This window comes from Periplaneta americana, chromosome 10 (assembly GCF_040183065.1).
Source record: "Periplaneta americana isolate PAMFEO1 chromosome 10, P.americana_PAMFEO1_priV1, whole genome shotgun sequence".
In the NCBI taxonomy this organism is placed as follows: domain Eukaryota; kingdom Metazoa; phylum Arthropoda; class Insecta; order Blattodea; family Blattidae; genus Periplaneta; species Periplaneta americana.
The window spans coordinates 55371622-55388959 of NC_091126.1; the positions used below are offsets into that span (position 1 = coordinate 55371622).

At 36.2% G+C, this 17338-nt stretch overlaps 1 protein-coding gene across 4 annotated transcripts in view; it reads right to left on the bottom strand.

Moving 5' to 3' along the window:
• Window positions 1-17338, bottom strand: part of LOC138707714 (ninjurin-A-like) — a 35749-nt gene that overhangs the window by 18193 nt on the left and 218 nt on the right. The window contains exon 1 of one of the 4 annotated variants that reach the window (XM_069837561.1): window positions 17128-17242. The exons of 1 other annotated variant lie outside the window; for it this stretch is intronic. In XM_069837561.1, the coding sequence (XP_069693662.1) occupies window positions 17128-17147 (20 nt within the window). In that variant the 5' untranslated portion in view covers window positions 17148-17242. Of the gene's footprint in view, window positions 1-6175; window positions 6343-17127; window positions 17247-17338 lie in introns of those variants that run through there. 2 more of the 4 variants (XM_069837563.1, XM_069837564.1) reach the window with 2 other exon arrangements.

The following is a 17338-nucleotide window of genomic DNA, read 5'->3' on the forward strand; positions in this document are numbered from 1 at the left end:
ATTATACTTTGTCTTTTCGGCATTTACTTCCAAACCTATCTCTTTACTTGCTTCAAGTAAATTTCCCTTGTTTTTCCTAATAGTTTGTGGATTTTTTCCTGACATAGTCACGTCATCCACACAGACAAGCAGCTGATGTAACCCGTTCAATTCCAAACCCTCTCTGCTATCCTGGACTTCCCTAATGGCATATTCTAAAGCAAAGTTAAAAAGTAAAGGTAATAGTGCATCTCCTTGTTTTAGCCTGCAGTGAATTGGAAAGCATCTGACAGAAACTGGCCTATACGGTCTCTGCTATACACTTCACTGAGACATATTTTAATTAATTTAACTAGTTTCTTGGGAATATCAAATTCAATAAGAATATTATATAAAACTGCTCTCTTAACCAAGTCATATGTCTTTTTGAAATCGATGAATAACTGATGTACTGTACCTTTATACTCCCATTTTTTCTCCAATATCTGTCGAATACAAAAAATATGATCAATAATCGATCTATTACCTATGCCTAAAACCACACCATATTGGTGTTTAGTCAACTGTCAGAAGACAGGCCTGGACCCCACAAGTGACACCATCAAGGCATCACTCATGAGGCAACTGATAACACCAGTTATTATTTTTAGTAAAATGATTGCCTTTGATATGTATATTTCAGGTTGAATTTACTCGTAGATACTAATTATGAACAAAATACGCCTAATAGTGCAGGAGAAAACGCTGTACACACAGACAGACAGACAGACAGACAGCATGTCTTGAACAAGTTTTTCACTGCCAGGAAACTGGAGCAGAAGAAGCGTATTTCAGTGAAGATAACGAAATCTGTTTTTTGCGGTCTTTGTGTCTCTCATATTTTTCGGTGAAAGTAATTCGATTATTTAGTTTTATAGGTTGATGGCACATATTACGTCATTTGATTTCAGGAGGTCTAATTAATCTTTCATATTGTAAGTAGTTTTTCTTTAGTAGTTACTTCATTTCGTATTCCTCAATGAATTAATTTTGAGAAAGAAGAGATAAAATAAAGTGAAAGGCACCGTACAAGAGTAGAAGGCGAAAAAACAAAAACATTACATGAACATGAATACATGCATAGAGACCATTAAGGAAATTATGGTAAGAAAAGACAAAGGAAAACCGACTAGCTAAGAAGATGAGAGAGGAGAGTAAACATCAGCTAGCCAATGATTTCCTTCAATATTTTTCCTTGTGATGACCATCTTCCTGTTTATGTCAGATTCTTGGAAAACAACGACATATAGGAAGTGGAAAGACAACAGCAAGGAAGCACTGAATAGAACTGAAAAATAAGATTGCTAAAAAAAACAACTGGAAACCACATATAATGGACACACAATTAGGTTCAATATGTTACAGTAGAAGGTCTCTGAAGGAAAAGAACACAAAGAAAACCCATCTTGAATCTTGCGTACACTACTTTTAACACTTAAATACAAATGATTGATAAAATGGCAGACTTACTAGTGTTAATTATAAGCAAATGTGGCTTACATTATATACCAAAACAGCTGTAAACCACACGTGCTTATATAATTAACACTAGTAAGTCTGCCATTTTATCAATCATTTACAAAGAAAACATGTTAAAAATAGTAAACAATAATAATACTGGTATCTGTCTGAAGTAGTGAGACTGAAATTACTGATTGCTGAATTGATGGAAGCACAAATGCGTGAGAAGTTGCAGAAAAAAATATCTTGCGATATAGGAAATCTGATGCAATTTATATCAGGAAAAAATCTCAAAATACTGTATAAAGATTTCAGTGTCGACTTCAGTTATAAAAGAGAAACTTGAGAACTTTAACAAAAGCTTTACAGAAGAATAATAACTACAGTACCTAACAGGACTAGAATTGTAGCACAATATCAATCCATGTATGAGAAGGCATTTAAATGCAAATAAAAACAAAACTCACACTGTACTGATATATGGTTCATTTATTTATGCATTTCAGCGCTACATAAAAAATTATATATTATATCAAATATGTGACTTTCCAAAAAGAATAAGGTCCTTTTGGATTATTCTGTTGTATTTAGGACATTCGTGTGTGTGCGCGTGTGTGTGTGTGTCTGTGTGTGTATGTGTGCGTGTGCGCGCATGTGTGTGTGTTTTTTTTTATAAAAACATGATGAATTTGGTCAAAAATCTTTAGTGTAAATGACGGAAATATAACAGCTCAACTTGGAAAGAATGTGTCAGTACCGGTACTGTAGAAAAAAGCGTTTCTTCTTGTGAATGAATGAATGAATGAATGAATAAATGAATGAATGAATAAATGAATGAATGAATGAATGAATGAATAAACAAACAAACAAACAAATACGTTTGTCTGATTTACTATATCAAACAATTTTTTGCCTAGACTAGTTCGGCACAATGCATTACACAACATTTTTCTCAATTTTACCAATGTGTCAGTTTTTATGTATGTTATGCAGGAGTTCCCTAGATATGTAACTAGTAAGGAGTACTGGGAAGTCCAGAACGACACAAATACTTCCACGTTTGTCACAGACTTTTGAAGTGCTTACCTCAGGATCAGCTATAGAGATATCACTTAAATTTGATACAAGAGAGAAATAGTAAATATAGTAATTATTCAAAGCAACATGAAGTAAGAAATGTCTTTTTGTTCGTAGTAAATTTACACATGACCACATGCGACTATAGATACTCAATAGTTATGTTGTTGAAAAGGTTGTATACTTTATTGCTTTCTATTTAATAGACTATAGTTTTCGAGTGTTGCATGATGCGCAAAGTACAGACATTACGGTTAATCTATGACGATGATGATGATGATGATGATGATAGTCGTTTCATTGTTTAAACTTAATCATTATACTGACTTAAAATCCAATGCGGCATAGGGGAGTTCGTTTTTAGGACAGACAATAAGTTTTCTCACAAGGTGGGCCTCCCTGACTGTTTGGTCAGCACAGTGCAGGGCCCCTGCAAAGACTTCACAGGACAAGTGAAAGACAAAAGAGACACACTCAGTCGCGTGGAATGAAGATAAATTTCCGTCCATGTCAGGAATCGAACCACAGAGTGCTTCGTTTGAAAACCTGTGCAATATCTATCAAACTAGTGACATAATACTACTACTACTACTACTACTACTACTACTACTACTACTACTACTACTACTAATAATAATAATAATAATAATAGTAATAATAATAATAATAACAATAATAACAATAATAACAGTAACAATAATATTAACAATAACGATAATAACAGTAACAATAATAATAATAACAATAAAAATAATGATAATAAGTAAAGAGAGTTATCTATCCATGGTGATGTATTAGTTACCCTGCTTTCCACAAGATCCGAAGTTCTCTTGTTCAAGTCCGGAGATAAATATTTCTGTTAGCCCTTTAGCTTTCATAGAAAGGAAAGTAAAGCTGGAAGTTCCATGTCATAGGTATGCGACAGAATGAGAGGACTCCGTCAAAATTTACAGGCCATTCATCTCTCACATTAAATTTAAAATTTGGAAGTAGCACAAGGAACAAAAAGTGGGCGTGAATTTTGACACTTCACCTGTAATCCATCCAATAAAGAAGGTTGCGAAAACTGAATTAGTCGAAGAAATAGTCTATGGTATTGAAAACATAAAAAATGAAAATTTTTCATTTGCGACAATGCAGTCTGTTGTACTAATTCCAGATATGTCATCTACAAAATTATGTAGAATGTATAATTGAAAATCTTGTCGTTAAATAATTCTTGTTTTGCAATTTTTTTAAGTACTGCATTGTTTGATATTTTTATTCCGGTACAACCTATCAAAGTTCATTAATATTTTCATATATTACTGCTGTATAAACTGCTCTTTATTTCATTGTCTTTGGCAACCTAAACAATGACCTTATCTTTAGCAATAAATTAAAAGTTTTAAATTACTGTTAAAGGTGTTAAATTGCTCTCTTCATGATAGCCAACACATTAGAAACAAACAATTCACATATTCGTTCATTTATCACTTCCTGAAAACCAGCACATTACCAAGAATAGGCATACAATTTTAAATTAAACTGAAATTAAAACTTTCTTATAATATTTTGGTTTAGATATCAGTACCGGTCATGCTCAAAGTAATGTGTGAAACACGAGAGTAAATCGATTTTATTTTGTTGTGAAATGATCACCCTTGGCTATGCCTTAGGCACTGAACTTTCAACTCCTGAATAAAATCCTACTTTACTGTCTTGTACCATAAACTACTATTATTCGTTTCTATTACCAAAGTTTATTTTAATTTTGAATACTTCTCATCTGCTTGGATCTAATACATTATTTTATGCTCGACCATGCCGAAATGTAGTAATTATACACCTGGTAGCAGCCCTTTAATGGACCTCATTAAAGTACACCTATTCATTAAAGTTCAGGTGTTCCACCAATCAGAAAACATCATTGTAGCAATATGAAAGCGCAAGTATCGATTATTCTCGGATATGCAATCGAAAGACAACTAGCGAAACATCACGGAGGCTGGAAATCCAATACTGTCGCAGAAGGTTATGTTCTGTTACTATAATAATTAGCGTTAATTGTAAATAATATTCAAATAAATTCAATTTGTCATCTCGTTTTTCAATGTCTAAATAAATTTCAAGGTTATATCAAGATTAATGTTCATTTTACTCTCTAGATTATATCAAGGTCAATGACATTTGTTCCTCGGAAAAAATCAATACTTTCACGTCTGCGCACATCTCACAATTTACGAGATATTGCACAAGGGCAGTTCCACTCCCCAGTTAGATAAGAATAACATGAATACTTATGAATAATTTCAAGTTAGAAATATGGTCGAGCATAAAAAGTCGTATGAAACTTGCCTATAATGGTAATTAAGACGCTCGTATGAAAATTATGAAACTCGCTTGCGCTCGTTTCATAAACATACTCGCGTCTTAATCACTACCATTATAGGCTCGTTGCATAATGTACTAATATTACAGTAGCTTATATTTTATTAATGTATTCATCAGGTAAATTAGTAATAATAGGCATAATAATAAATCATATGTCCATTGACAAAATATTGTTATTATTATTATTATTATTATTATTATTATTATTACTACTACTACTATTATTACTACTACTATTATTATTATTATTATTATTATTATTATTATTATTATTATTATTATTATTATTATTATTATTATTATTATTATTATTCGCAGCTTGGAAGCTAATGTGAGTATGAAAACTTTGCTTGCACATGAATGTTTTTCCAGAACAATGTGAAGTTCCGTTTTCTTAAGTGATAACCTGAAGTAAAATCGACTAATCATCAAAATAGTCTGCCATTTATCTAGTATCAGACGAAAAATAAGGTAAGTGTAATCAACTAATCAACCCCGTAGATGATTATAATTACGTATTATTATTATTATTATTATTATTATTATTATTATTATTATTATTCGCAGCTTGGAAGCTAATGTGAGTGTGAAAACTTTGCTTGCACGTGAATGTTTTTTCCAGAACAATGTGAAGTTCCGTTTTCTTAAGTGATAACACAGTCTAGACTGTGGTGATAACCTGAAGTAAAATCGACTAATAATCAAAATAGTCTGCCATTTATCTAGTATCAGACGAAAAATAAGGTAAGTGTAATCAACCACGTAGATGATTATAATTACGTATTATTATTATTATTATTATTATTATTATTATTATTATTATTATTATTATTATTATTATTATTATTATTATTATACGTTGCTTGGAAGCTAATGTGTAGATGTGAAAACTTTGCCTCCACCTGGATGTTTTCCCAATGACAATGTGAAGCTTTGTTTTCTGAAGTGATAATCCGAAGTAAAACCGACTCAACATCAAAATAGTCTGACGTTTAGTGTCAGATCTAAAATTTGATAAGAGCACACAAACGCATGGAATTAATTCCAGAGAAGATTATATTTAGTGATAATAATAATAATAATAATAACAATCATCATAAATTCATGTGTATTAATACAATTTTGACAGTGAATTAGTAGTAGTAATAATAATAATAATAATAATAATAATAATAATAACAATAATCACATTATTACGACTATTATCTACTATCTTATTTCTCCATTTCATTAAAAGTGACATTACCTTGTATTGTTATCCGACTGTGAATTAGGCTCCTTCAGAATGCTCGCGGACTCGTACTCCCACTAATTAGTTGTAAAAAATAAGTAGAGCATTATATCGATTTAGGTATCCGTGCCGATTTGTTATGGTCACAGTTCTGTCGTTGCATGGCGATAAAACCCCTTTTAGATGACAAGTAAACCGCAGACTCCCGGCAGGAAGCATGATTATGACTTGACTTCCTTTCTAGCAGCATATGTCACATTTTGCACCCGCGAGTACGTCGAATCACTCGCGAGGGAAGAACACAGTCCCGGTATCTTCCTCGTATGCTTCCTTTCGTGTCTTGTTGGAGGTCGGGCAAGTCCAGTAGGCCTACATATTACATTTGGTGGGAAAACTCTCAGTTTTTACTTAATTTACACCTTACATCAATCAATTACGGAACTCGGAAATGTTATCGAATATAGATATGAAAATTGGTATCTTCTAAATATCCAACTGCAAGGTCAGATTTGCGCGATAAGATCTAAACGTCAACACAGAAGTGGGTAAATTCGATGTGCGTACATCACAATCGGATATGAAGCAAATGCAGTGTCAAGTTTCCTCATAAGGAACTCCAATTCTGAAATGGATGTGACATGCGCCTAATTCTATCTGCATTGGTTACAATCGGGCAGGGGCGTATTTTGCGGGCTACCGGCGGTAGCCCAAGGAAATTACAAAAGAAAAAGTTTATAATATAACATAATGTAATAATTTTGTATTATTAGTTTTACCATAGTAATTTAAATTAAAGTAATTGTTAGATATATTTTGTGTAATAATAGGGTCAGCGGCAGCCCAAACCCTTTAACCAGTATACGCCACTCAATCGGGCATGTCGCAAAAGGACTAGGGAAATAAAGCAAGTATGCTCTGAGATAGGCGTAACTATTGTGTTGATTCAGTAGACATGTCTATGAGCATAACATCAATTCCACAACGAGTTCCATAAAAAAAATTATTCTTTGAAATAAAGTACTTTTTCCGATGACATATTGTCGTATTTTTGTACCGGTAACTATCGTTTAATTTGGCAGCAGTTTCATTTCTTGGACTTGGAGGCAAGAAAGTTTATCTATCTCGATTGGACATCATTAAAATTATTGAAATGTCGTTCACACATAAAATGAGCCACCGAACAAATTGGACTATAATCGATAAGCTAGTAGCGGTAAGACCTCATTGCTTTCTAGTTCTTGAATCTTAGCTTGAGTGGTCAGACCTCTGACCTGTCACGGCCCGGGTTCGAGTCCCGGTCAGGTCTGGGATTTTTCATTTGTGGCGGACAATTGGGGATTTTCTCGGGGTTCTCCCGGTTTCCCCTATATTAGGCATTTGCATCATTCCGTCTCCATTTCATCATTCCATAGCATTCCCCGATCGCCGGCTGGCGACGACAGAGCTTGCCTGCTCGATACCTGGGTACACAGCGATCCTTAGTGTAGTCAGCCGGTGTGGGTTTGAGAATGTGCGTAGCTTGAGGGTCAGCGCAATAGACCTTTGTGCGAGATCGTGCGTATTTGCTTGGTTTCCGCACAAAACCAATCCGCGGTAAGTCTAAAATTCCACATTTAGTATTCCCAACCTAACACACATAACAATTTCCCTCTTCTTACCGCTTAAGTGACATATTGACTTTACTGCTTTAGGCTTTTAACATATTATTTTTAGAGACGTTCAATATAGTAATAATTATAAATTGGAAACTTACCACTGCAATTTCACCTAAATTGCACTGTTAATTATTGTTTTTAAATATTTGCAAAAATTAAGTAAACTCTAAATCATTACATAACCTTACCGTTTCTTTTATTTTTTATTTTATTTTATTTTTTAATTTTAGTTGGTTATTTAACGACGCTGTATCAACTACTAGGTTATTTAGCGTCGATGAGATTGGTGATAGTGAGATGATATTTGGCCAGATGAGGCCGAGGATTCGCCATAGATTACCTTGCATTCACATTACGGTTGGGGAAAACCTCGGAAAAAGCCCAACCAGGTAATCAGCCCAAGCGGGGATCGAACCCGCGCCCGAACGCAACTTCAGACCGGCAGGCAAGCGCCTTAACCGACTGAGCCACGCCGGTGGCTGTTTGTTTTAAGTTCGCATTTATAGACTGAGGGGGGGGGGGAAAGACAGACGTATATCACGGCCTGCTGGAGTATAGTAAACACAGAAAACATTTTGAAGCAACAATGTTGAAGATAGATTTTGTTTTGCAAATTTGCCGTCATTGAACAGAAACCAAGATGGAGATTTCATTGCAACTAATTAGAAGTTCCTCTTTCAGGTATGTAATAAACGATCTTCGCACAAAATAATGTACGATACATGAGCGGTATGTTTTCTTTCAATTCTCGGAAATTAAAAAAGCTCAACTACGTTTCGCTTTTTCAAACATTTCCTCGAACATGAAAACTTCAACATACCGCTCTTGTAACGCATATTACTATAATAGGTCGGAGTGCTGGGCCATAGTGCCCCCTCCCGTAGCTTAGGCCTATATCAAGCGTGTTCGATGGGCTGGAACGTTGTCATGCTTTTGGTTCACTAAAGACCGATATTGATTGCACTAAACTTCGCATACATGATATTTGAAAATAAATTACAGTTCCTTATCAGTGTCCTGACAATTTCGTCTGAGCTAGAAGTGAAGTGCACCTTGGTTTGGCTTTGACGTGGGACAGGTCCGTGCACTTAGGCACGGTTTGACCTATTAAGTGCGATGATTGTCCAAGTCCGACAGCTGGCCTGGGTGGCATTCGTGAATCCGACGCTGACAGGAGGGTTATCCTGATAGGTCCCGCTTCGCGGACGTGTAGTCTGATAAGCCCCTGGGTCCAGAGCCCCAAACCCTTCCTGACCAGCCGACGCTGACAAGTAGGTCATTCCGCCTCAGTCCCTGATAGAGTCAAGTCCCGTCTGCATGCGAGTAGCTCGGAGCCACAAGCCCTTCCTATATCAGCTTTGGGAACCTGTAGGCCTACTACCCTCAAGACTTCACTCCAGCCTATTTTTACTATTGCGGATGATAGGTGAGATGAGGGGGAAATGGAGTGTGTTGGTGGAATGATAGAGGGAAACGGGATAATCTCGAGAGAAACGTCTGCTTTGTCCACAAATTCCATCACGACCTGGCCGGAGATTTAACCCAGGCCTCTTGGACGGAAAGCCAGCGCTCTAGCACTGTAGCCACAGACGCAGCGAAGTGCACCTTCAAATATCGCGAAATAACAAGCGGTTTTGTCGAACGAAGGCTTGTACAAATTGGTTGAGGGGTAGGCCTACTCACTGTTAAATGTTGACGTCTCGTCCTGCTTTGCATTCGATTGCATTAGTTACAGTCCAAGTTTAACATCGGAACTTCCTAGCTCTTATTACAATAGAAATGAAAAATTTTCTTGGAAACAGTTATGGGTTTAATATTATGTAGAGGGGAGAGGGATGGGGAGGGAGAGAGACGCTACAAATTAATTAATTAATTCGTTATCACTTTATTTTTTCACAGGATGCAGATATGGTGACTTTGTCCCACTTAATGGGTGACATACTCCTTATAATTTAATTGGTTGTTTTAAAGATGTTTCTTCGATATCCTTGCTCGTCCCAGGAAATAAAGTAGAACATAAACCTACATGTCAAAACCATTTCCTTCAGCATTTGTAGGAATTCGTCTCTGCGAATTGTGAAGACCATGCTCTACTATCGTTGCCCGATATTGGAGTTTCTGTTGTTCGTATCTCCGTTGACATAAAATTTGTCTCGTCAGATTATAGACATTCTTGAGAAAACTTTATTTGATCAAGAAACCACTCACACATTTCCATATACAGAGTGTCCAATTTATCTTTACCATTCGCAATAACTTTGTACGCAAGCATCACACGAGTAGTTGTTTCATACAACAGGTGTACAACTGAAAGGGGGAAATAATACTGATGGAGAGGTAACCTTGTAGCATTATTCATTAATTAGATACAAGTACTAACATTGTTTTTTTTTAAATGACACTTTGTATTTATTACTCAGTGTTTCAATAAAATTAAGCTCGTCAAGACTTCTTAAAAAATGTATCACAATGAGTCATTCTACTTTTTAAGTGGGTTATTTTACGACGCTGTATCAACATCTCAGGTTATTTAGCGTTTGAAGGAAGTGAAGGTGATAATGCCGGTGAAATGAGTCCTGGGTCCAGCACTGATAGTTACCCAGCATTTGCTCATAATGGGTTGAGGAAAAATCCCGGAAAAAAACTCAACCAGATAACTTGCGAATATTATAGATTTATTCATTTGTCCTACAAAATGATATCTGTAATATTGACAATTAATATTTGAAGAGAAAAATCCGCTCCGGCGCCAAGGACCTGGGTTCGATCCCCGGAGGCGGAGCGAATTTTTCTCCTCAAATATTAATTGTCAATATTACAGATATCATTCTGTAGGACAAATTAATAAATCTATAATATTCTCATAGCTAGCAGTGCATATGTCTGTACAGATTACTGCACACTTAACTGCGGCGTGAAGGACCCGGGTTCGATCCCTGGCGCCGGAGCGAATTTTTCTCCTCAAATATTAATTGTTAATATTACAGATATCATTCAGTAGGACAAATTAATAAATCTATAATATTCTCATAGCTTGCAGTGCATATGCCTGTACAGGTTACTGCACACTTAACTGCGGATTCCCGGCCAAACAAGTCACTCAGCTGAGTGCGCTCCTAGTATAATGGCAGTTGACATTGGACATATACGTCAACATACGAGTATATGGCTAACTTGGAGTCAGGCCACAAAGGGAAACATTGAAGGAGAAGTGTTCGATCCGGTGCTGTGGATTGAATTCGGCGTAGCTTGGTACGTAGAACCAAGGACCCGGGTTCGATCCCCGGCGCCGGAGCGAATTTTTCTCCTCAAATATTAACAGATAACTTGCCCCGACCGGGATTCGAACCCGGGCCATCTAGTTTGGCGACCAGACTCGCTAACCGTTACTCCACAGGTGTGGACTGGGTCATTCTAATAAACAGATTAGGTATTAATTAACAGAACGTTATTTGATGCCTGTTCCTGTGCATAGTACGCACAAAGTAAGTGGTTTGATTTTGAGCTGGTGTAAACAATACGTAGGGCATTACAGATACCCAGGGTCGCGTAACTCAATCCACGTTGCTTTGGTTTTATTCCGCTGATGACTGAGTGGTCTGTGCTACATTTATTTTCATTTGTTTACTGTAAACCAAAGCTACGTGGAATAGGTTACGCGATCCTGGTTATCTGAAATGTATACGCATTGTTTACACCAACTTAAAGTCAAACCATCTCCTTTGTACTATGCACAGGAACCATGCCGTCAAGGCGTCAAATGGGTTAAGCCTTGGTTTTTCTGAACCGACGAATGCGACGTGCGAGGTGCGAGGAATCCGGACTACACGAAAGATAGTGAGTGGTCTGCGCAGCTCGCAGTTACAGAAACAAATCACTATCTCGTGTAGTCCGGATTTGTGCGAGGCTGGTCTCGCACCTCGCACGTCGCATGCGTCGGTTCAGAAAAGCCAAGGCTTTACACGACCCTGCGTATCGACAATGTATTACGTATTGTTCACACCAGCTTAAAGTCAAACCACTTCCTTTGTACGTACTATCACGGGAACCATGCCGTTAAGATATCGAATATGTTCCGTTAATTAACGTTCTGTATATTAGAATGACCCACTGTGATACATTTTTGAACAGATCTTGATGAGCTCAATTGAAATACAGTGGCGTAGCATGAAATTTTGAGCAGGGGAAGCTAACTCAAGTTGTCTTTCATGCAATATGAGAAAACGTATTACAAAAATACAGTCTTAAAATAAATAGTAGTCAATTTCAAGTCAGCAGTCGAAGATTGGTTGGAACATCGTAAGTAATACCAATAAGGCATGACCTCAAATGATACGTAGTAAAATATGATTTCACGGTTTACACATATCTCTTAACAAATAGACACGCATACGTATAACATTAGCTCACTCCCTGTCATACTTAGAGAAATCACAATATTAACGGTCAATAGATACAGTATTAGTATCATTACGTAAGTATGCGTCTGTCTTTTAGTTGTGTCCTTCATTGACAGCAAGGGAGTCAGTCATTTGTTTTTTAAATCACACTTTTTTTCGTAAGTCAGTCTTGATAATACAATTGTCCTAAAAAAAAAAAGTCAAGTAAATTAGTGTCAGGAACTGTTATTTCGCTCATTATTTATTATATCAGCCACAATGCACACTAACACTTCAACTGAACACAACTGTCGAAAAGGGATAACTCGGGAACTACTTATTTTAAATGTTAAAGCTAGCTTCTTGCGAACCTTGCGACTAGGGTAGTTTAGTTAGAAAGGGATGAAAAATCTGCGGGGTGGATTACATAGAAGAAACCAGTCTGCTTGGAAGCTGGTGTGTGCAGGCTTCTTGTTTACTGCTGCATCACAAATCATCCTGAGCTGCCGCATCACAATATTTAACGCGTAAATATAAATTCTATTAAAATTAATAAATAATTTTCTACATAAACTGCAGGTTTATTATGAAATTATTATTAACTGGGGAAGCTGAGCTTTTTAGCTTACATTGACGCTACGCCACTGTATGAAATATTGAATAATAAACACAGAGTGTCATTTAAAGAAACAATGTTAGTACTCGTATCTCATTAATAAATAAAGCTACAAGGTTACCTCTGCATCAGTATTATTACCACCTTTCAGTTGTATACATTTTATCTGAAACAAGTTTTCATTTGGCCCTTGCATAAGAAGTTATTTTGGGTGATCAAGATAAATGGGATTACTTACTTAATTACAAATGGCTTTTAAGCAACCCGAAGGTCCATTGCCGCCCTCACATAAGCCCGCCATCGGTCCGTATCCTGTGCAAGACTAATCCACTCTCTATCATGATATCTCATCTCCCTCAAATCCATTTTAATATTATCCTCCCATCTACGTCTCGGCCTCCCCAAAGGTCTTTTCCCTCCGGCCTCCCAACTAACACTCTATATGCATTTCTGGATTCGCCCATATCTGCTACATGCCCTGCCCATCTCAAACGTCTGGATTTAATGTTCCCAATTATGTCAGGTGAAGAATAAAATGCGTTCAGTTCTGGGTTGTGTAACTTTCTCCATTCTCCTGTAACTTCATCCCTCTTAGCCCCAGATACTTTCCTAAGAACCTTATTCTCAAACACCCTTAATCTCTGTTCCTCTCTCAAAGTAAGAGTCCAAGTTTCACAACCATACAGAACAACCGGTAATATAACTGTTTTATAAATTTATTCTAACTTATTGTAGGGATTCGTAACAAGCTACTTTTTACGGTGATGGGTTGTTAGCCCTTCGCCCAACCCCCAAGCTGGAGGACCACCCCTCATCGGCTGTCCACGACTGCTTATTCAATATATTCGCAGCTACCCTCCATATCTGGAGGCCGTCTCCTCTATCCGCAACCTGAGGACGCGCCATGCAGTGGTGATAGGGACCCACAATATATAATCTATATCTTAAATATAATATTATATATATATATATATATATATATATATATATATATATATATGTCAGAAAGTACTTAAGCGATTTGAATAATTTTGTTACTATTGGAGAGTGTAGTTTCTGTAAGTAGTGTAGATTCATATAGACTTACAGACTATATTAGTAATTCCACGTCAAATCGAACAAAATCACGCAATAATTTACCTAAGAGTCTTCGATTGAAAAAAAAAAAAACTCTTTCAGTGTATTCTAATGGATAAAATATAATGCATATATAGTTTTGTTTCTCAGAGAAAAGCATATTTGCGTTTCAATTAATCATCGAAGTTTTCAAAATCTCTCGCGCGCCTCTTTATATAACTAAGCATATTTCTGGTTATATTTATCGTAGAGGATTGTAGTACTGTATATGTCAATTTGAAGCTAAAAGGAAGCACTTTTTTCTACAGTTGTCTTTCTCGAATTTAAACATGTAGTGTGAAGCATTATTATGCACTTAATTTTTATAAAATGATATTTTAATCACATCTATGCTTTAAAAATAATAACCCCATATAATTCCCTCACATCTATTACATATAACACCACGAAATTACAGGATGGAATTGCTATTAGTTCTATCAGAATTGAGTTTCTTACCGGATCGGGTGCGCTGCGTGCATATAAGTTATTATGCGTACTACGCAGGCCGCCTGATGCACATCACTGACTCAGGTCGAGTCCTTGAGTCGACGCGCACGTAATGGGTAGTTAACACTTTTAATTAAATATTACATACTTTAGAGTTTCACACGGCCACAGATTATTCAGGAAGTTCATTACAAATAGAATAAAAAATCACAAAGTAGAAGAACACAGCACATTAATTTGTATAAATATGAACATGTTTCCCTCCGTTTTCAAAAAATTACTTTTTGGTTAGGAGCTCTGTTTTTTGATAGTGGGATAAAGGAATGGAACTTTAAAGTGCCACGTACTCGTTTTATTTTCTCATATCTAGAGTTCAGAATTTCATCATGTTCTTTGTGTTGAGTCTCAGTAAAAATTTGAAATGTTTTAATACCGGTATACTTCTGAGTTCAGATAAATAGATCTTTAGGAATTGTGATGGAATCCTGACTTAATTACAGACTGCTTTTTTGCCGTAAGTCTTTTAGTGGCATCTCCAATGTCATCACATGACCCCTTTCCATGAGATATCGCGAAAAAGTGCCATTCAGCTCCAATATCGAAATCCTCTTCAGGGAAACATAGGTTTACAAAATTCTTTATGTTTTTATATTGCACAGTGACTCCATCGGAGAAGTAAATTATGTTTACGTTTGCCATTTCCTTTCTCACAAATTTTATTAATTCAATTTGAAAAAGATGGACAGCGTTTGTGACATGCTTTAGATTCTCTAATATTACTACAAAGCTCTTGTATTTTGTAATATTATTTCCTTTTTAATACAATACAACAATATGGTGGATCGTGGCCTGCCTGTTATTCCAGTGAATTTTTTTTAGTTGGTTATTTAACGACGCTGTATCAACTACGAGGTTATTTAGCGTCGATGAGATTGGTGATAGCGAGATGGTATTTGGCGAGATGAGGCCGAGGATTCGCCATAGATTACCTATCATTTACCTTACGGTTGGGGAAAACCTCGGAAAAAACCCAACCAGGTAATCAGCCCAAGCGGGGATCGAACCCGCGCCCGAGCGCAACTTCAGACCGGCAGGCAAGCGCCTTAACCGACTGAGCCACGCCGGTGGCTATATTCCAGTGAATCCCCTGTACAGAATCTTGCATCACAAAAGCATACTTTTCAAAGAAGTCATCAATTACAATGTAGGCCTATTCTCCTGACTCCAATTATTGCTCTTTTCGTTCTTTCAGAAACGAAGATTGTTGTTGAGCTATAAATGTATGAGACAACAAGGCTAACAATTTAACAGATAATTTATCTAGGAAATCCTCAATGGATGACAGTAATATTTTAAAGTTTGTACGGTCGACTGTTACCCATTGTTTATAAGTGATCTGTTCTATATGTTCCGAATCAAACATTTCTTCAAGGAATTTAATCAGATTATTAGTACCGGTAATGCTTCTATTTGCGTCACTCATTTATTTCACTGAGTAGGCCTATTCCGTAAAAACCCTGCGAACTTGACCAGATAATCTCCGCGAACAACACAATATACTGTATGAAAGACAGTTGCCTAGGGCGGCAATTTCCAGGGGGGCAGCATTTTCTGTTTCTCTTCCTGTTTTCTTTCCTTTCTTTTCAGTTTCATTTTACAGTGAAATTTGTTTTTGAAACACTTGTTGGTAAAAATTTTTCGAAGTTTGTTCTTGAACAACTTGTGGAAGTCGGATATTGTTTCGTTATCGCATTGTCGCGGTCGTGGTGAGAGTGAAAGAGAAGTATGCAGCTGCCTATTGTAATGCCGGTATCACGTTAGTATACTATGGATCTGCTTGTATAAACAAGAATGCAATGTTCAAATTCAAATTGGATGTGTGTTTATTATATTATCGCTATGAATAGTAACCACAACTCTCAGTTACATTTCCAATATAATATATCGTCAACAATACTATTTAACCACTTTCCAGCATGTGCACTATATAATTCGATATGAAAGGCTTATTCCGCGAAGATTTGGAGTTAATTTTTCAATTTACTTTATACTTCCTATCGAAATAAGAAATACTCGAAGAAATACTCGTAATAATTTTATACCAACAACAAAACCAATACTTAAAAATAAACCACAGCTTGCCGTTCACAAATCAATTTTGTTTCAACAATGAATGAGTTTGAATGTGTTTCTTTGCATCGAGTCTGATGTGCTTCGTCAGAGCGACTTTGACGGCGTCATCAATGCTATCTCTGTCAAGAAAGTGCGAAGGAAATTTTTATAATTCACAAGTAAAATGCATGTATTTTGATTCCAGTAATTTATTGTTTTCTGAATTGTAACATTTCATTCAAAACTAATTTATACTAAACATGACCTGTATAATAGCTGCTCTACATCGTATACATCGTATTCTTCCGATGAGCAATAACAGAGAAACTTAGGCATTGGAAATTGATTTATATTACGAGGTCATACAGAGTTTGTGTTTGTTTATCTCACCGATGATTACAATTTGCTTCTATTGACTCAAACTTTCTGTCTCTGAATAGCTTATGTGATTTTAGTGTTTTTAGTAAGAAATAAAATAGGCCTACATAAAGTCTCATAACTCTGATTTAATGAGAGAATTTCCTTTATCTTTTTTATAAACAGCAATAAAAATGACCATTTTAGTAGAAACACTTGTTATCGTAATAAATCACTAATTCAGTCTCAGCTTGCGTCATGATATGATTTCAAACTACGTACGCATGTGAAGTCGCTTTCATCACCCACAGTCGTATAAAAGTGTGGTTTACTTGATTCCTTTAAAAAATACGTAATACAGAGCTTCCTGTTTCAATGGCGTGATCCGGTGTCACATTCCAATGCTCTGTATGATTAACGTGTCTGGTAATAGATAAGGATGCACATTGATCTTGGGCTGACAAGCTACATTCGTGAAGTGCCTGACTGATAA